This window comes from Sarcophilus harrisii, chromosome 3 (assembly GCF_902635505.1).
Source record: "Sarcophilus harrisii chromosome 3, mSarHar1.11, whole genome shotgun sequence".
NCBI lineage: Eukaryota > Metazoa > Chordata > Mammalia > Dasyuromorphia > Dasyuridae > Sarcophilus > Sarcophilus harrisii.
This window is the reverse complement of record NC_045428.1, coordinates 29,736,754-29,751,450: the sequence shown is the minus strand read 5'-3', so window position 1 is coordinate 29,751,450 and position 14,697 is coordinate 29,736,754. Positions and strand designations below refer to the sequence as shown.

The window sequence follows — 14,697 nt, the reverse complement described above, 5'->3', positions numbered from 1 at the left end:
CAAATGGAGGTCCCTTGATATAATGCCCCTGTTTTTCTTGTGATGGATAGAGTGCTGCTCCTGAATTCAGGAAGACCTGAATTCAGTTCCAGGTTTAGACACTTACTATATGTGTGACTCTGGGAAATTTCCTTCACCGCCTGAAAGGGGCATGAGAACACTTGTCATATCTCCCTTGAAGGTAAACACAGTGAGGTTTTATAAACCCAATCACTGTGTGAAAGGGAAAATTTGAACCCTGGTCTTCTAGCACACTCTTATGTCAAACTGCCCCTCTAAGGCAGGAGATAGTCAATCTGAATGTCTAATTATGTTTTTCTGGCCCTAAATTCTCTTTCCACTACAGCACAGCTGCTTTCAGATGTGTTTCCTTCTGAACTTTGCATCCTGAGAAGTCATTTGGTACATTTTCATTTGCCATCAAGTTTTTTACAAGCAGGTGACTCCCTTGTTTCTTTTAATTGCATCTTCTGTCTTTCCACATCCCAAACATGTTAGCCCATTCCCTAATATTTTCCATGCCTTTCACCTGCACCCCTCCACAGATCTACCTTGGGACCTTGACAACACCAAAGCACCCTCTCCCTGAATAAAAGCTTTCAAGTCATTTAATGTTGTGATCCAGTTCATAATGTCCTCTTCATTGGAGATTTTTCAACTTTTTGAACTTTTCATAGTCCAATTTTGTTTTGGTCCAAATGTGTCTTCATCTTTTGGCTTCAGAAAGGAAACTTCCATTCTGGTACATCATAAGGACATGGGTGCCCAGAGGACAGGAACCTTTTGGAGATAGGAAAGTGTGAACTATTCCAGAGGAAATCTGTTGGCAATAATTCATCCTCAGCATCTGGAGGAGTTCACATTTTCTTCAGAACAACCCCGCTCTCTTAGGATTTGAGGGAGAGAAATGTACCGATAGCATTCTCCCTCCCTCTCACTTTTCTAAAGCCCTGCCTGTCATCTCCTTTTCAATCTGCCCACCTCCATGTTTGTATGTGTGTGTGTGTGTGTGTGTGTTTTGTGTACACACAGACAGTCAGCTTTCCAAAAATGTGCAGTAAATTAGAGAGGGGAACTTGGTGTTCCAGACATAGAAGGGAAGGGATGTGGTTGAGCTTGATCAGCATTCTGCTTATGCATAGAAGGAGGAAGCATGAGGCAACAGAATGTGGATTACTTTCGAACATTACTATTTTTAATGCTGTACTCATTTAAGCTATCCCTGTCAGTGAGCTGGGAATAGACCATAACTGGTTGTATGTGTGTGCATTTTGGGGGGGTGTCGAATGCAGTCAGATTTAGGACAGATTTTACAAATAACCCAGCCTGCCTTTTGAGGAAATGCCATATTTTCTGAAGTTTTCTGAAGAGGGGAAAAGCAAAACAAACATATGCACTTTTATTTTCCCCTGCCAAGAGAAAAAAGTCATGGGAGTGAGGGTGATTAAGAATATAAGTTCAGAGTTTTGCATTCAGTAGGTACTAACTAAATGCTCCACGAGCTGAATTATTTTTTGGCTCAGGAATTACAAAACCCGAGAACTGGAAAAGCTTTCCGAGGGATGAGACCTAATTAAGAATCCCCTCCATGTGATCATAACCTAATAAGTTTTCACCCAGTCTTTGCTTACTTTACAAAGAAGACTAGATAGGTTCTGGGGTCCCATTAGCTATATTTGTAGGTCCCGTGATCCTAAAATTTACATCTTTTGCCCCTAGTCCTGTCCTCTGGGATCCAATCCAATGCTAGTAGATAGCTATGATATCTCCAGGCTAAAAGTCTCCACTTCTTTCAATTCTTTGATCTCATGAACTCAAAGTGTTTCCATCATAGTATCACCAGCTTTGGGATGTGTTCCAGCTAACCAATGATTTTTCTCAAAGTTGGCTCCAAGAACCAGTCCCGTCATTCTAGATATAGTCATATTATTGCCTCCCTAGCTCTGGACATTATTCTTCTCCCAATGTTTTTATTCTTTTTCTTATATGACATCACACTGTTGACTCATTATGAATTGGCAGCCCATGATAAATCTGCTCTTTAGCAGATATGTTGCTATTCAGTCATCCTCTTTCCCCTCTCCATGACCATTTCCATCTTGAACTTATTTACTTTGGAGGAAGTTTGGTAGCTCAATGGATAGAACACTGCTCCTGGGGCCAGGAAGAGCTGAGCTCAAATATAGCCTCAGATAGTTACTAGATAAAGATAACTCAAAGTTACCTTTGAGAAAGTCACTTCTGTTTGCCTCAATTTCCTCAATGTCAGCTGTGAGGATCAAATAAGATATTTGAAAAGCAATTAGCATAGTGCCTGGTTCAGGATAGGTGCTTATTCTTTCCCTTCCTACCCTACTTTTGTTTGTTTGTTTGTTTGTTTTTGGTTTTTTGCTGAGACAGTTGGGGTTAAGTGACTTACCCAGGGTCACACAGCTAGGAAATGTTAAGTGTTTGAGGCCAGATTTGAACTCAGGTCTTCCTAATTTCAGGGCTGGTGCTCTAACTCCTGCATCACCTAGCTGCCTCCCCCCCACACTTTTAAAGCTGATTTTTTTGAACCCAAGTGTAAGACTTTATATTCATCCCTTTTTAACTTCGTCTTCTTTGGTTTAGTCCACTATTTTAGCCTGTCAAAATCTTTTTGGATACTGACTGAACATTCTCAGATTCTGCACAGTTGCCCTGGACTCGAAACCTTGCTATCTTTATTAACACAAAATGTCATAATTCATTTCTATCAGCAGCTCAGCCTTGCTAATGTAACATGATGCACTGCCATGATGGATTATTCTGGGCTGTCTCATCCTAAAAATGCATGTACACTGAGGGCATGCTACTTGCCAAGAGATGCTGAGATTTGTCACCCCAAACTAGGGCTGTGCTAGCTGTCCTTCAGTGGTTCTTAGAGGAGCCTGGGCTAGGAGATAGCATCATTCCTCCCAAGCAAATGTGCTATCCCAGCATTCCCTCAGGCAGGATCAGCAGAGATACCTGCCTGAGAATCATTTTGAACCTAGTTCTCATCGACCCCAACAGAGAAAGGAAACCTTAAAGCTGTCCCCGAGGAAAAAAATGTCAATTCGCTCAATTTTAATTCATTCTTCTCTATTTCTTCCTCCCTTTAAACATATTTTTATTGATATCTTTTTTGACCTCATCTCAATTTTTCCTGCATCTCTTCCCCTCTTGCCCTCCAAAAGTAGGTAAGTAGGTACTTCCAGAGTTATTATACCATATGATTTTTTCCTAATTAAAAAAAATGAAAATGAATTCTGCAAAACCAATCAACACACAGAAAGAATCTGGAATATGTGCACTAATCCTTACTGGTAGACCCTCTAGCTCCACAAAGAATTGTCCTCTCGTTTCCATCTTTCTCTTTTTTTCTAGCTTTCCTCATATCTCACTCCAGATAATTGACTGGGAACAGAGATAGACTGTGAAAAGGACATCATCTGTTCTGGAGACAGAGAATAAAGATTCAACTACTACCTCTGATAGACCTTGGTCAAGCAGCAGCATGTGCAATAGAATCCTAGACTGACAATCAGAGAACGTGGGCTTAAATCCCAGCTCTTCCACTTAGAGCTCATGTGACCTTAGGCAAAGGCAGCTCTGCTCTCTAGGCTCATCTGTAACATGAGGGCTTTAGAGCTAATGATCCCCCAAGCTCTAAATTCTCAGCTTTAGAGCTAAGATCTAACTGTAAGTTTAGTATTAGGAGCAACCTTGGCAGCAAGGGCCATAACTGGAACTGGCCAATTAGAGCTCTGCCAAGGATGCAACACACTCAGTAGTCTAAAAAAACAGCACCTGGTTAGCAAAAAAATAGGAAGTTATCTTCCCCACTTCTTCATTTTGGCCATTGAACTCCACATGAACTTTCCTCTCCCTAAGAGGACTCCTGGTGAGATTTTGCCTACTAGTCTACTTGAACCTAGTTTGAAGGACCTGGATATGCTCAGCTTGGAGAAGAAAGAGAAAACTTTGATAGTGGAAGGGGTATGAATGGTGGTCAAGCCTCAGATCCATTAGCCTTGCTCTGCTTGGAGACAATCCAGAACAATGAATAGATTTTACAGACCTTAAGATTAAGCTCAATTTTACATGACAAAAAACTCCATGATTAAAAACCATATGGACAATATCAAGAGACCATGGATTCTTTTTCTCTTTAGGTCTTCAAGGAAAGGTTAGACTTGTCTTAGATGTTACAGAGAGGAGACTCTTTAAGTGAGAGTTGGCTGCCAGTCCCTTCTAAATTGGATTCTGGGATTCTAAATTAGATTCCTGAGCAAGCATGAACCCCAAATCCCAACAGATTAGGAAGAAAATTTCTGTCAGAACTTGACCTCTCTTTCAAGTATTCTTCCTCCCACAACTCCAATTTCATGGTATTCCCATAAATTAAATGCCAGAATGAATCAAAGGCTCTCCAATCTTTCGTGACTTTGCTTTGTGGGATTGTCTTATCCGCTTGAAAGGGCTGTTGGGAGAATCAAATGAGATAATGGATTGTCTAGGGGAAGGGGAGGGGGAGGCAGAGAGGGCTGGCCAGAAAGACAAAAAAGAGAATTTTGAATTGTAACCTTCCAAAAGAGTCTAGCGTGACTAAGTAAAGGACAAACCAGATGAATAAGTTCCACCAGTTTGCTCAAGGAGCATGACTTTTGGTTTTCTAAAAGTCAGGACTCAAAGATGGATGGTACAATCACCTATCACCGAATGGTATTAAGCACCTACTACATGTTATGCTGTGTGATCAATGGCGTGCATACCAGTAAAAAAGTGAGATGATTCCTACATTCAGGATGCTTACAGTTTAAAGCAACGGGGAATAATGTTTTAATTCTCCTTGGAAGAAGTTTGAATTTTCTAAGATTAAAATTTTATCATGGTATCTGAAACTTCTTTTTTAATGCATAAATTTTACCATTGCTTCTGCAATTCTGTTCTTTTAGCTTCCCGTTACCCCTTCTTTCCATTAGCTAGGGGAGTGAGAAGTCCTCAGGGAAGGGATATGAGTCACAGGATGAGGAAGAAGGTAGTGGGAAAAAAAGGGGGGAGTCATTCTTCCTGTTCCTTTCATACCTCCTTCCATCTCAAAACTTGTTGGAAGTGGGAATATACAAGCTCCTCTACTATGATTCCTCCCCTCTGACCCAAGATGTGTCATATATCGTAGGAGGTCAGGGAACGTTGACTGAATTGCTTGATGGTTTGTGGGGTATTTTGGTGGCTGAGCACCTTTCATCATCTTCATCATCTATGGAGAGAAAAGTCTGGGAGGGTTTCTTTTACTCTTCAGCCAAAAAGCATATGCTGTTTACACTCTCCTGAGTTCCAAGGGGAAGGATCTGAATGAAGATGTCTACATTTGACTAATGTTGGCAATATTTCCATTAGGAAGGCCAACAATTTGGAGCAATCCAGTGGCAGTCAGCCCACCCACCCTTCTAATTTTTACAGAACTTTTGATTTCCCTTCAGTGGTTAGTTTCTGAGACCAAAGAGTTTGGACATAATCAGGAACTGAGTCATGATAATTATGGTTGTACCTTTAGCTGTCATGTCAACTTATGTCACTGGATGTGTGACCTATTCATAGTGGGTGAGCATCCATTAAAAAATGAAACAGGAAAGAAAGTCAGGTTACAAAAATGGAAGGAACCTCTGGGTCTAAATTATCCAAATCATACTTTCTAAAGTATCCCAACAACAGTATGGTTTACAGTAGTTATCTTGACTTTGGGGGACCAGTGAAGAGTCATACAATCAGATCAATGTATTAGGGAAATTAACTTATTAAGTAGGAACATGCTCTATACAGGACCTCCAGTGAAAAGAGACCCATTCCCATAGTCGCCCATTCTAATGTTAGATAGCTCTAATTTTGAGGAACTTTGTTTTTCTTCTGACATAAAATGTACATTTGTCTCTTTGTGCCTTCCAGCCTTTCTTTTTATTTCTCCTTTCTAGGACCAAGCAGAGCAAATCTAATCCCTTTTTCTTTTCTAATTCTTAAAGAGACCTATTGTGTCCCATTGAGGCTTCTCTCCTCCAGAAAGAACCTGCCCACTTCTGCCAACATATCTTAATGCCTTCCCCTCTTTCTAAATTATTTATAGCTGTTTATTTCTATATGCTTATATATGTCCATTCTTTCCTTCCCCAAAGAAATAAGCTTTCTGAAGCCAGAATCTGTTTCTTTTTTTTTTTTTTTTTTGGTCTTTGTATTCCCAAATTTGGTTGATATAGCATAAACTTGAGATCCTTCACCATTGTTGTTGTACTCCTCTGGATATTGTCCAACTCATCGATATCTTTTCTAATCTGATTCCCAGAACTGACTATGGCTATCTACTTAGGAACTGACTAGGCAGAAGAGAGTATGTCTGTCATCTCCTTATTTCTGAATAGGATCATTGTTTCTGAGGACTTACATTTAAGTCTTCAAACTGGAAGAGTCTGGAAGAAAGCTTGACCAGAATAACCAGAGATGTGCAGAGCATGACCAGACCAGAAGTTAGGTCAAGCGTTTGTAGAATCAGGTGGTACTCTTCATAGTGGGATGGATCCACACATATTGATGAGTATCTCATATAAGGAAAAGGAAATGTCACTGCATAACTGAGATAATTGGTTCCAACAAATCCCGAGAATGAGTAGTAGCAATATGGCCCCAAAAGGGCAGATTTTATGGCAATCGCCATTTGAAGTGGACATCCGATGACACTCAAGATGGCAAAGGTGAAACTAGCTTCCCACTGAAAAGAAGAAAAAGGAATTGTTAATTTTTGTGGGGATTTTTTCCAAGTCATCCTAGTAACATGAAATAAAACATCCTGCTTTCCCTCCTTCCTCTTAGGTATGGGAAGGCAAGAAATCCATTCTCTTTTCCCAGACCTTTGTATTCTCCTATCCAATTAGACCTCCAGGATAGTTTGGCAGCTAGCAAAGACAAGAGAGAAAAGCTACCTTAAGCTAATGATCAAGATGGATCCTGATTAAAAAAAAATAAATAAACAAAAAAGATCCCCCCCACCCCATTCTGGGAGTTCTCACTATAGTATCTGAATGATGCTATTTCTGCTTTTGGGGGGCTTTTGGGAGACAATGGAAGGAATCATTTCACTGAGCAACAGGCCTTGAAGATGCACTTATATTACTATGGGAATGATATGGGTAGAGACTAGATCTTTGATTTCACTGGAATGAGAAACGTCCCTTAATTAGAATAGTTCCGCATCTCCTCTTCAAGTTATAGTATTAAGGAGTTGCCTGGGACACCTAGAGGTGAGCTGACTTACTTGCTGAGGGTCGCACAGACAGTATGGGTCAGACGTAAGTATTGAATTCAGGTTTTCCTGGCTCCAAGGCTAGTTCTCTCTAATAGACATGGAAGCAAAAAAAATAATGCTACTCTTCCTCCCTTGTGCCCTTACAAGAGAAGAAGAGGTAGTGTGATTTGGTGGAAGAAGAAATAGTGTGATTTGGTGGGAAAAGACTGGCCTTGGAGTTAGGAATATCTCTCTAGCTTCAAGCAATTGTCTAAGACTTATTGAGTAAGTTATAAATGGGTGGCAGCCTTGAATCAGCATTGGTAGAAAAGGTTTCCATGCTTATGAAGTATTGCCTCAATAACAGTAAATAAAGTCATTTGACCTCTGTAAGTCCCAGTTTCCTCATAATTTCTAATATTCATTCCAACTGAGAATTCCTGATGACATGATAGGAAACTGTGAGGAAGAGATATGAAATCTGAAAGTCATTTCAAAGAGTTACTTTCTTGTATCCATTCTAATACTATTATATAATTGATTAATCTACACATATGGATCTAGTCATCTGACCCCACCTTGTTCACTATCCTCCCGTGGCTATCTGTTGCCTACTGGATGAAGGGCAAGCTTCTTAATCTCTCTCATCTGGCTTCTCCTTTACACTCTGAACTTTGTTACTTTCACACTCTTTACATGATGTACCCTCTTTTCCAGCTCAGATGAACTATTCCCTGTTCCTAGAGCAAACTTTGTATTTTACCACTTCTGTGTCTTTGCATGCCTGATCCTTAAAATGACCTCTAACTACATGGTTCTCCCACTATAGACATCCTGCTCATTCTTTGAAACTCAGCTCCGGTACAACCTATACCACTAAATCTTGCTTGCAACACCCAGTTAGGAGTTTCTATGTTTACTTTGAACTTTTCTAGTTTTTTAAAATATATATTTTCATATGATATGAAATTTTCATATCTTAGTGATTTAATCTAGTCTCTTCACTCCACCATCCTGTGTCTAATGTCTTATCCCATTTATTAGATTACAGACGATTTAAAAAGGACTATGTCTCATTTACATTGGATCTCTTTTAAAACTTAAAGCAGTAGGCATTTAATGTCTTTTTAAACCGGATTTAATTGAGTTTTGATTTTATCATTTTCTTACTCTGTGAACTTGGGTAAAGGAAAAGGAAAAGAAACATGCTTTTATATAGTGTTTATTATATGCCAGGCACTCTTGTAAGCTCTTTGCAAATAGATTTGATCCTCACAACAATCCTGGGAATTAGATACTGTTATTATTCCAATTTTGCAGTTGAAGAAACTGAGGCAAATAGGGACTTGCCTAGAGTCAGACAGCTAGTAACTGTCCAAAGCTTTATTTTGAAGGAATTAAGGGGATTAGAACAGTAAGTGGTAGTGGGAATTGGGTAAACCATACTGACTCCATCTTCAGACTCAATTCTGGAGCTATTTTGGTTCCCTTTCTACTCAATTATAGTTCTAGTTCAATTTCTGTCTTGTGAGAAAATAATATAATTGTGGAAATTACGAGAAAACTTTATTGTATTGCTTGAACCTCCCTTGTGTGGCTGGGAAGTCTTAAAGGAGATCTTATATTATGATGGTCAAAATCGAGTCAGATCTGAAGACTAATGAAAAGACCTTTCTCACAATTACACATCTTCAGAAGATGCACATGTTTTACCTGAAACCAGTCCTGTTCTAGTTAATCAGTTACTGTTTCCATGTTCTTTTGATTGAATACTGACACTTGGAAGAATGGACACTTTTTTTTTTAATTTCAGGGAATATACCTGTTTACTTTCCCCTCCCAACTTGGAAAATCTCTGAAATTTCCTCCTATTAGAAATCAGATTACCTAATTTTGTATCCCAGTTAATTGTTTTCTTTTAATTAATTGGTTTTATTGGATTAATTGCTTTTAATACATGAAAGTCTGTCTCCCCCCATATTTGAAGTCCTGATCTATTGGGCAATTGACACACATTGTCTAATAAATCAATATGCTTAGGGGAAGCTAAATGGTACAGTGGATAGAGTACTGGTCCAGGAGTTAGGAGGACATGAATTCAAATCCAGCCCTCAGACACTTAATACTTACTAGCTGTGTGATCTGAGCAACTGACTTAATCTCAATTACCTTACAAAAAACAAACAATTGAAAAACTAATAACATAAATCAAAAGGCCCAGAAGCTCAAACCTTTATTTCCTCAGTCGTTTCATTTTTTATCTGTCCTAATTTGAACTCAGATCTTCTTGACTTCAGGCCCAGTGCTCTATCACTGTACCATCTAGCTGATTTTGGGGCTCCTTTCTAGCTATCCTTTCTATTTCTAAATTTATGATCCCATTTATCTAAATTCACTGAGCTTAAAATGATGACATCAGGGATAGCCAACCCCTTTGGGGCATAAATAAAGCACAAAGGAGAGATTATTTTTATCCACATATCCAATTTGGGGAAATTTCTATATCCTATCTTTGTAATGCCAACTCATATGGTCCTATGATTTTTCTTTCTTTGATATTCCACTTTTTATGACAGAGGCAGTAATATAGATTGACTCATTCAAGATTTTCAGAATCAGTAGTTAAAATAAAGTTTTTTGGTTTAACTCTCAGTTTATCACAAGATTCAATGAATAGAATACTTCTTCCCTTAAAGACTGGAGATTTATCTTTATGAGAGTAATTTTAAAAAATGAACTGCCTTATATTTGAGTGAATAACAAAGATGTAGCATAGAGTAAGGGGCAGAGAACCTAAGATTAAATGTTGACTTTCTTATTAACTCCCCCAGGTCATGGGAAAGTCATTAACTTTGCCAGATCTTGGTTTCTACATCTTTAAAGTAGAAGGAAGTTGGACCAGAGGAATTCCAAGTTCTATTATAGCTCTATTATTTTGGCATCTTCAACCACTCCACCTCCATAATAAACACCTGTAAATTTACCAGAGATCTTTGTGTCTGCTTTTTGTGAGCCCAGTGGACAAGAACGCCAACGGTGATTACCTGTTAGAAGGAGAAAAACAGAGAAAAAATATCAATGAATGAATTCATGATTAGGGAAGATTCAGTTCATCTCATGGCATGATAGATCTATCATGAGCCAGAAAGCGCTATATAAATATATATCAGCAGGATAGCAGCTGAGCAGGGTTGATTCCCCTCTACTGGCTTCCCTCAGAGGAGAGAATTGAAAACTCTTGGATGATCAGTTTCCAGTTTCTTTAAGTATTTTGGCATAAGTGTGGCCTTCTCTTCCCTTCCCAAGTGGGAGAACACTGTCTGATAACTGTGGCCTGTTAGTTATCGACTGCACATCCCTCAGCTGAATAAGAGATCAGAATTTAAGGAACCTCTGGTGAGAATGAGCAAAATAAATCATCATTGTGGTAAAGGCATAATTTCCACAAGGGACAGAGTTCACTTCCTGTTCTACCAGGATCTTTAGATCACAAACATAGAGGCAGTGAGGGGACACTTTGCATAGAGTGCCACAATTGGTGTCAGGAAAATATGAGTCCAAATCCTGCCTCAAACATTTACTTAGCTGCATGATTGTGACTTGCCCACAATTATACAGCTAAGTAAATGGCTGAGGCAGGATCACTTGCAAATCACCTAACTTTCAAGAACAAGTTACCTACAAAATGAAAACAATAATTCCTACGTCCTAGAGTTGTTGTGTGGCTAAAATATACAAATATACAAAGAAAATACATGTATATATGTATGTATGTATTTGTATACCTTAAGGAATCATATAAATGTTAACTTATTATTATTATTATTAGCTTTGAAAGTGATCACAGAGGCCATTTAGTACAACGCTCTTATTTATACAGATTGTGGAACTAAGAAAATCACCCAGAGAATAAGCATCCTATGTAGGATGGTTACCTTCCCTAAGGCAACAAAGTAAGAAGATATATTTTTTACTTTATAACCTTTTACAGTAATATGTCAATATTATATTAATTTAATACAATATCATGGACATTCATATTTTTTTTGAGGAGGTCAGAGCCATCATTCAGAAGCTCCTATTCATTATATCAACTTGTCTTTCTTAATTCTTTTAGCTTACTTTGTACATATGATTTCATTTGATCTGTAACCCGTGGGCCTCAATTTCTTATCTGTAAAGAGATTGGATTAGATGTCTCCTCCTACCTTAAGTCTCTGATTCTATAACCTTCACAAGGAAATAAGTATTTGTCATTGTTGTTAATTGATTTTTAAGTCACATCCAATCTTTTGTGACCTCATTGGTGATTTTCTTGGCAAAGATACTGCAGTGATTTCCCACCTTCTTCTGTTTTATGAAGTGAACAGGATTAAGTGACTTGTCCAGTGTCGCACAGCTAATAAGTGTCTGAGTTCAAATTTGAACTCAAGAAGATGAGTTCCTATCTATTGCAACACCTAGCTGCCTAAGAAGTGTTGTACGTGTCATTAGTCCCATTTTCCAGATTTAAAAAACTGAGACTCGGAGAGATCAATGGAGGGATCATGGTTGCATAGCTAGTAAAGATAGGATGAAGGTTTTGATTTCACAATTCAGGTCTTTCCTAATTTCAAAGTCCTGCATTCTTTCCCTTATATCCCATTGCCATTATGTTTTATATTGATTAGTATCATTATTTGCAGGAAAGAATAGAAAATGAGTTTGTTAGAGAACACAGAGGAAGGGACAATGGTAGGATTTTTTTTCTATTTTTGTTCTCTAAGAAAGTCTGTATCCTTTATAGGTTAGAGTAATATAATAGACTGGGGAACTATTTCTCATGTAATCAAGATCTGCCATGAGACTCAATTCAGGATGGAGGCTTTATTAGTTTAACTTCAGTGATACCATTGTCTTACAAGGGGGGATCCATGTATTCTCTGACAGCAGGAAGAAGGACTGGTGTTCAGGATAGAGATCTTTGAACAAGTAAATGAAGGGTTGCATCAGAACTCAGTAGGGGAGAGTCCTTGACAAATCCTGCCAGGTCCTTGCTTGGGTTGGGTACCAGGTATGAAGAGTCAGAACTCTGTGGTCAGTCATTTCTTCCCAACTTACAAATCATGTGTCGTGGAATGTTCTGTGGTTGAAAAATGACCCCAGGAAGAGTTGTGCCTGGAATAAGATTTAGAATGTGAGCAGATCTAAAAATGGCACCACCAGGGCCTCCGTTGGACAGATTGACGTGGCGCTATGCATTGTATCAACAATTTTAAGGAAAAAGGAAATCCAGGACATTGACCAAGCTGGTTTTGTGGCTTGCTGCTTTTGTAGACTGACTCTTTCCAGGTCTGGCAGATTTATTGTTTTGAGACCTAGATTTTTATTTTCCTGGCACATTTCATTTTGAATTTTGGATTTAAAGAATTTGCAGAATTTTTTTTAAAGCTTCCTCATGTAGCTGAGCCCGAAAATTCAATCTTGGCTTGGCCATCCTATAAAGAGCTCGTGGATCAAAATTGAACCATCTGTAGTCGTGAGTGGTTACTGGCCGCTCTCATTCTGCAATCCGAAAGCTTCCAAGGGACCCTATACGATCAGGCCAGGCTAAATAAAACAGCTTGAAAACCCAAGTACCATCAAAAGCCATTGTCATACTGATGTTGGGGTGGAAGATGATGACCAAACTCCTTCACAATCGATATTTTCAAAGAGGGACCTCAATTCACACTTGCTGTGCATGTAGCTAGTTGAACAACAACAACAACAAAAAAAAAAAGCTGAAGCAGGATAGCAGCTGAGCAGGGTTGATTCCCCTCTGCTGGCTTCCCTCAGAGGAGAGAATTGAAAACTCTTGGATGATCAGTTTCCAGTTTCTTTAAGTATTTTGGCATAAGTGTGGCCTTCTCTTCCCTTCCCAAGCGGGAGAACACTGTCTGCTAACTGTGGCCTGGTATTTTTGTGAGGGTTGTCTCCAGCCTGAATTTTGCTTTGTTTACACAGAACTGTGAAAAAAGCTTTTGGCTGAGGAGGGCACAACAGGAATGCAGCTATGAGACGCGTAAAGTCGGCCTTGCGGAGGGCAGCAGGGTGACTTGGCACAGATGCCCACTGTTTTTAGTATCGGAGACTGGGAAGGGAGAATATGGACGGCCATCCACCTGCCACTTCACTGGGCATTTGAAATACTCCCCCCTCCTTTCCAATTATGTTTCTTTTGGATGCTGGAGGGAGAAGGAATATCAGATTGCAGAGAGACCCCTCACCCCCCAAAAAATCAGAGGAATTATATGTCACAAAGGTATCTGTAAACACAGATGAAAACATAAGCTATTGAGTACTGGGGGGGGGGGGTGATAAATAGGGAGAAACAGAATAAATGATCACAGAAGGGATCTTAGATATCTTCTGGTGAAATGCCTCCCATTTCACTGATGAGGAAACCAACACTCATATGGGTAGTAAGCATCTTAAGCAGGATTTGAACCTTGCTCCTCTGAGTTCAGAGCTATTGATCTTTCCAGTATTCCACTGTCTCCCAGGGAATAAACATGAATGAGAAATAGAGACTATAAAAATAACAACACATACTACTATTATCATTAATATTGATAATTATTTTAATTACTATAGATTTAATTACTATGTATAGAAATAGATTACTATAGATTTAAATTACTATAGATTACTAATTTAATTACTATATATTTGTAATTTGTGATTTCCAGGATTTGAATTAGCAAACTTTTATTTCCTCCCCCTGCAGTTTTCCTCCCCAATCAAAAGAAGAAGAAAAAAAAAAGCCAAACCCTTGTAATAAGTATGCATAGTTAAGCAAAATAAATTCCCTCATAAAAATCCCCAAATGTACTTCATGTCTTCCTGTGCACCATGAATCCATCACCTCTCTGTCAGGCAGTAAACAGCAGGATTCATCACTGGATCTCTGAAATGGTGGCTGATTTTGCAATGATCTGAGTTCTTAAGTTTTTCAAAGTTTGTCAATTTACAGTATTGGCTATTTTCCTGGTTTTGTTCATTTCACTTGAATCAGTTTATAAATGTCTTCTCAGCTTTTTCTGAAATCATATCTTTCGAAATTTCTTACGGCACAATAGTATTCTATTATCGTTACATACCATAATTTTTTTAGCCAGTGTGTCTTTCCAGATATGTCTCCTTACTCTCCTTCACTCTACATTCCAAATAAATGGTTTGCCTACTGTTCACATTTTAACGTCTGCCTTATTCACCTAGGTGAAAGGCAAGCTGATCCTAGAAGCATACAGAGCAGTAATTATGTGCTCTTGACTTGAGAAACTGTCAAAGATTCTGTTGGCCTGCCAGAAATTTTGACCCTTTTTTTCTATTCTTTGGGTTTCAGCATTATTTCTCTAGGCAGCTCCCACTAAATGGCTAAAAAAAATAGCTAAACA

The 14,697-nt window shown here is 38.8% G+C and overlaps 1 protein-coding gene across 1 annotated transcript in view; it reads right to left on the bottom strand.

The window, feature by feature from the left end:
* The window catches only part of TMEM212 (transmembrane protein 212), a 34,743-nt gene that overhangs the window by 12,210 nt on the left and 7,836 nt on the right, over positions 1–14,697 (bottom strand). The window contains exons 2-3 of the mRNA XM_023500822.2: positions 10,264–10,323; positions 6,443–6,766 (exon numbers count right to left, since the gene is read on the bottom strand). Of these exons, the coding sequence (XP_023356590.1) occupies positions 6,443–6,766; positions 10,264–10,323 (384 nt within the window). The remainder of the gene's footprint in view (positions 1–6,442; positions 6,767–10,263; positions 10,324–14,697) is intronic.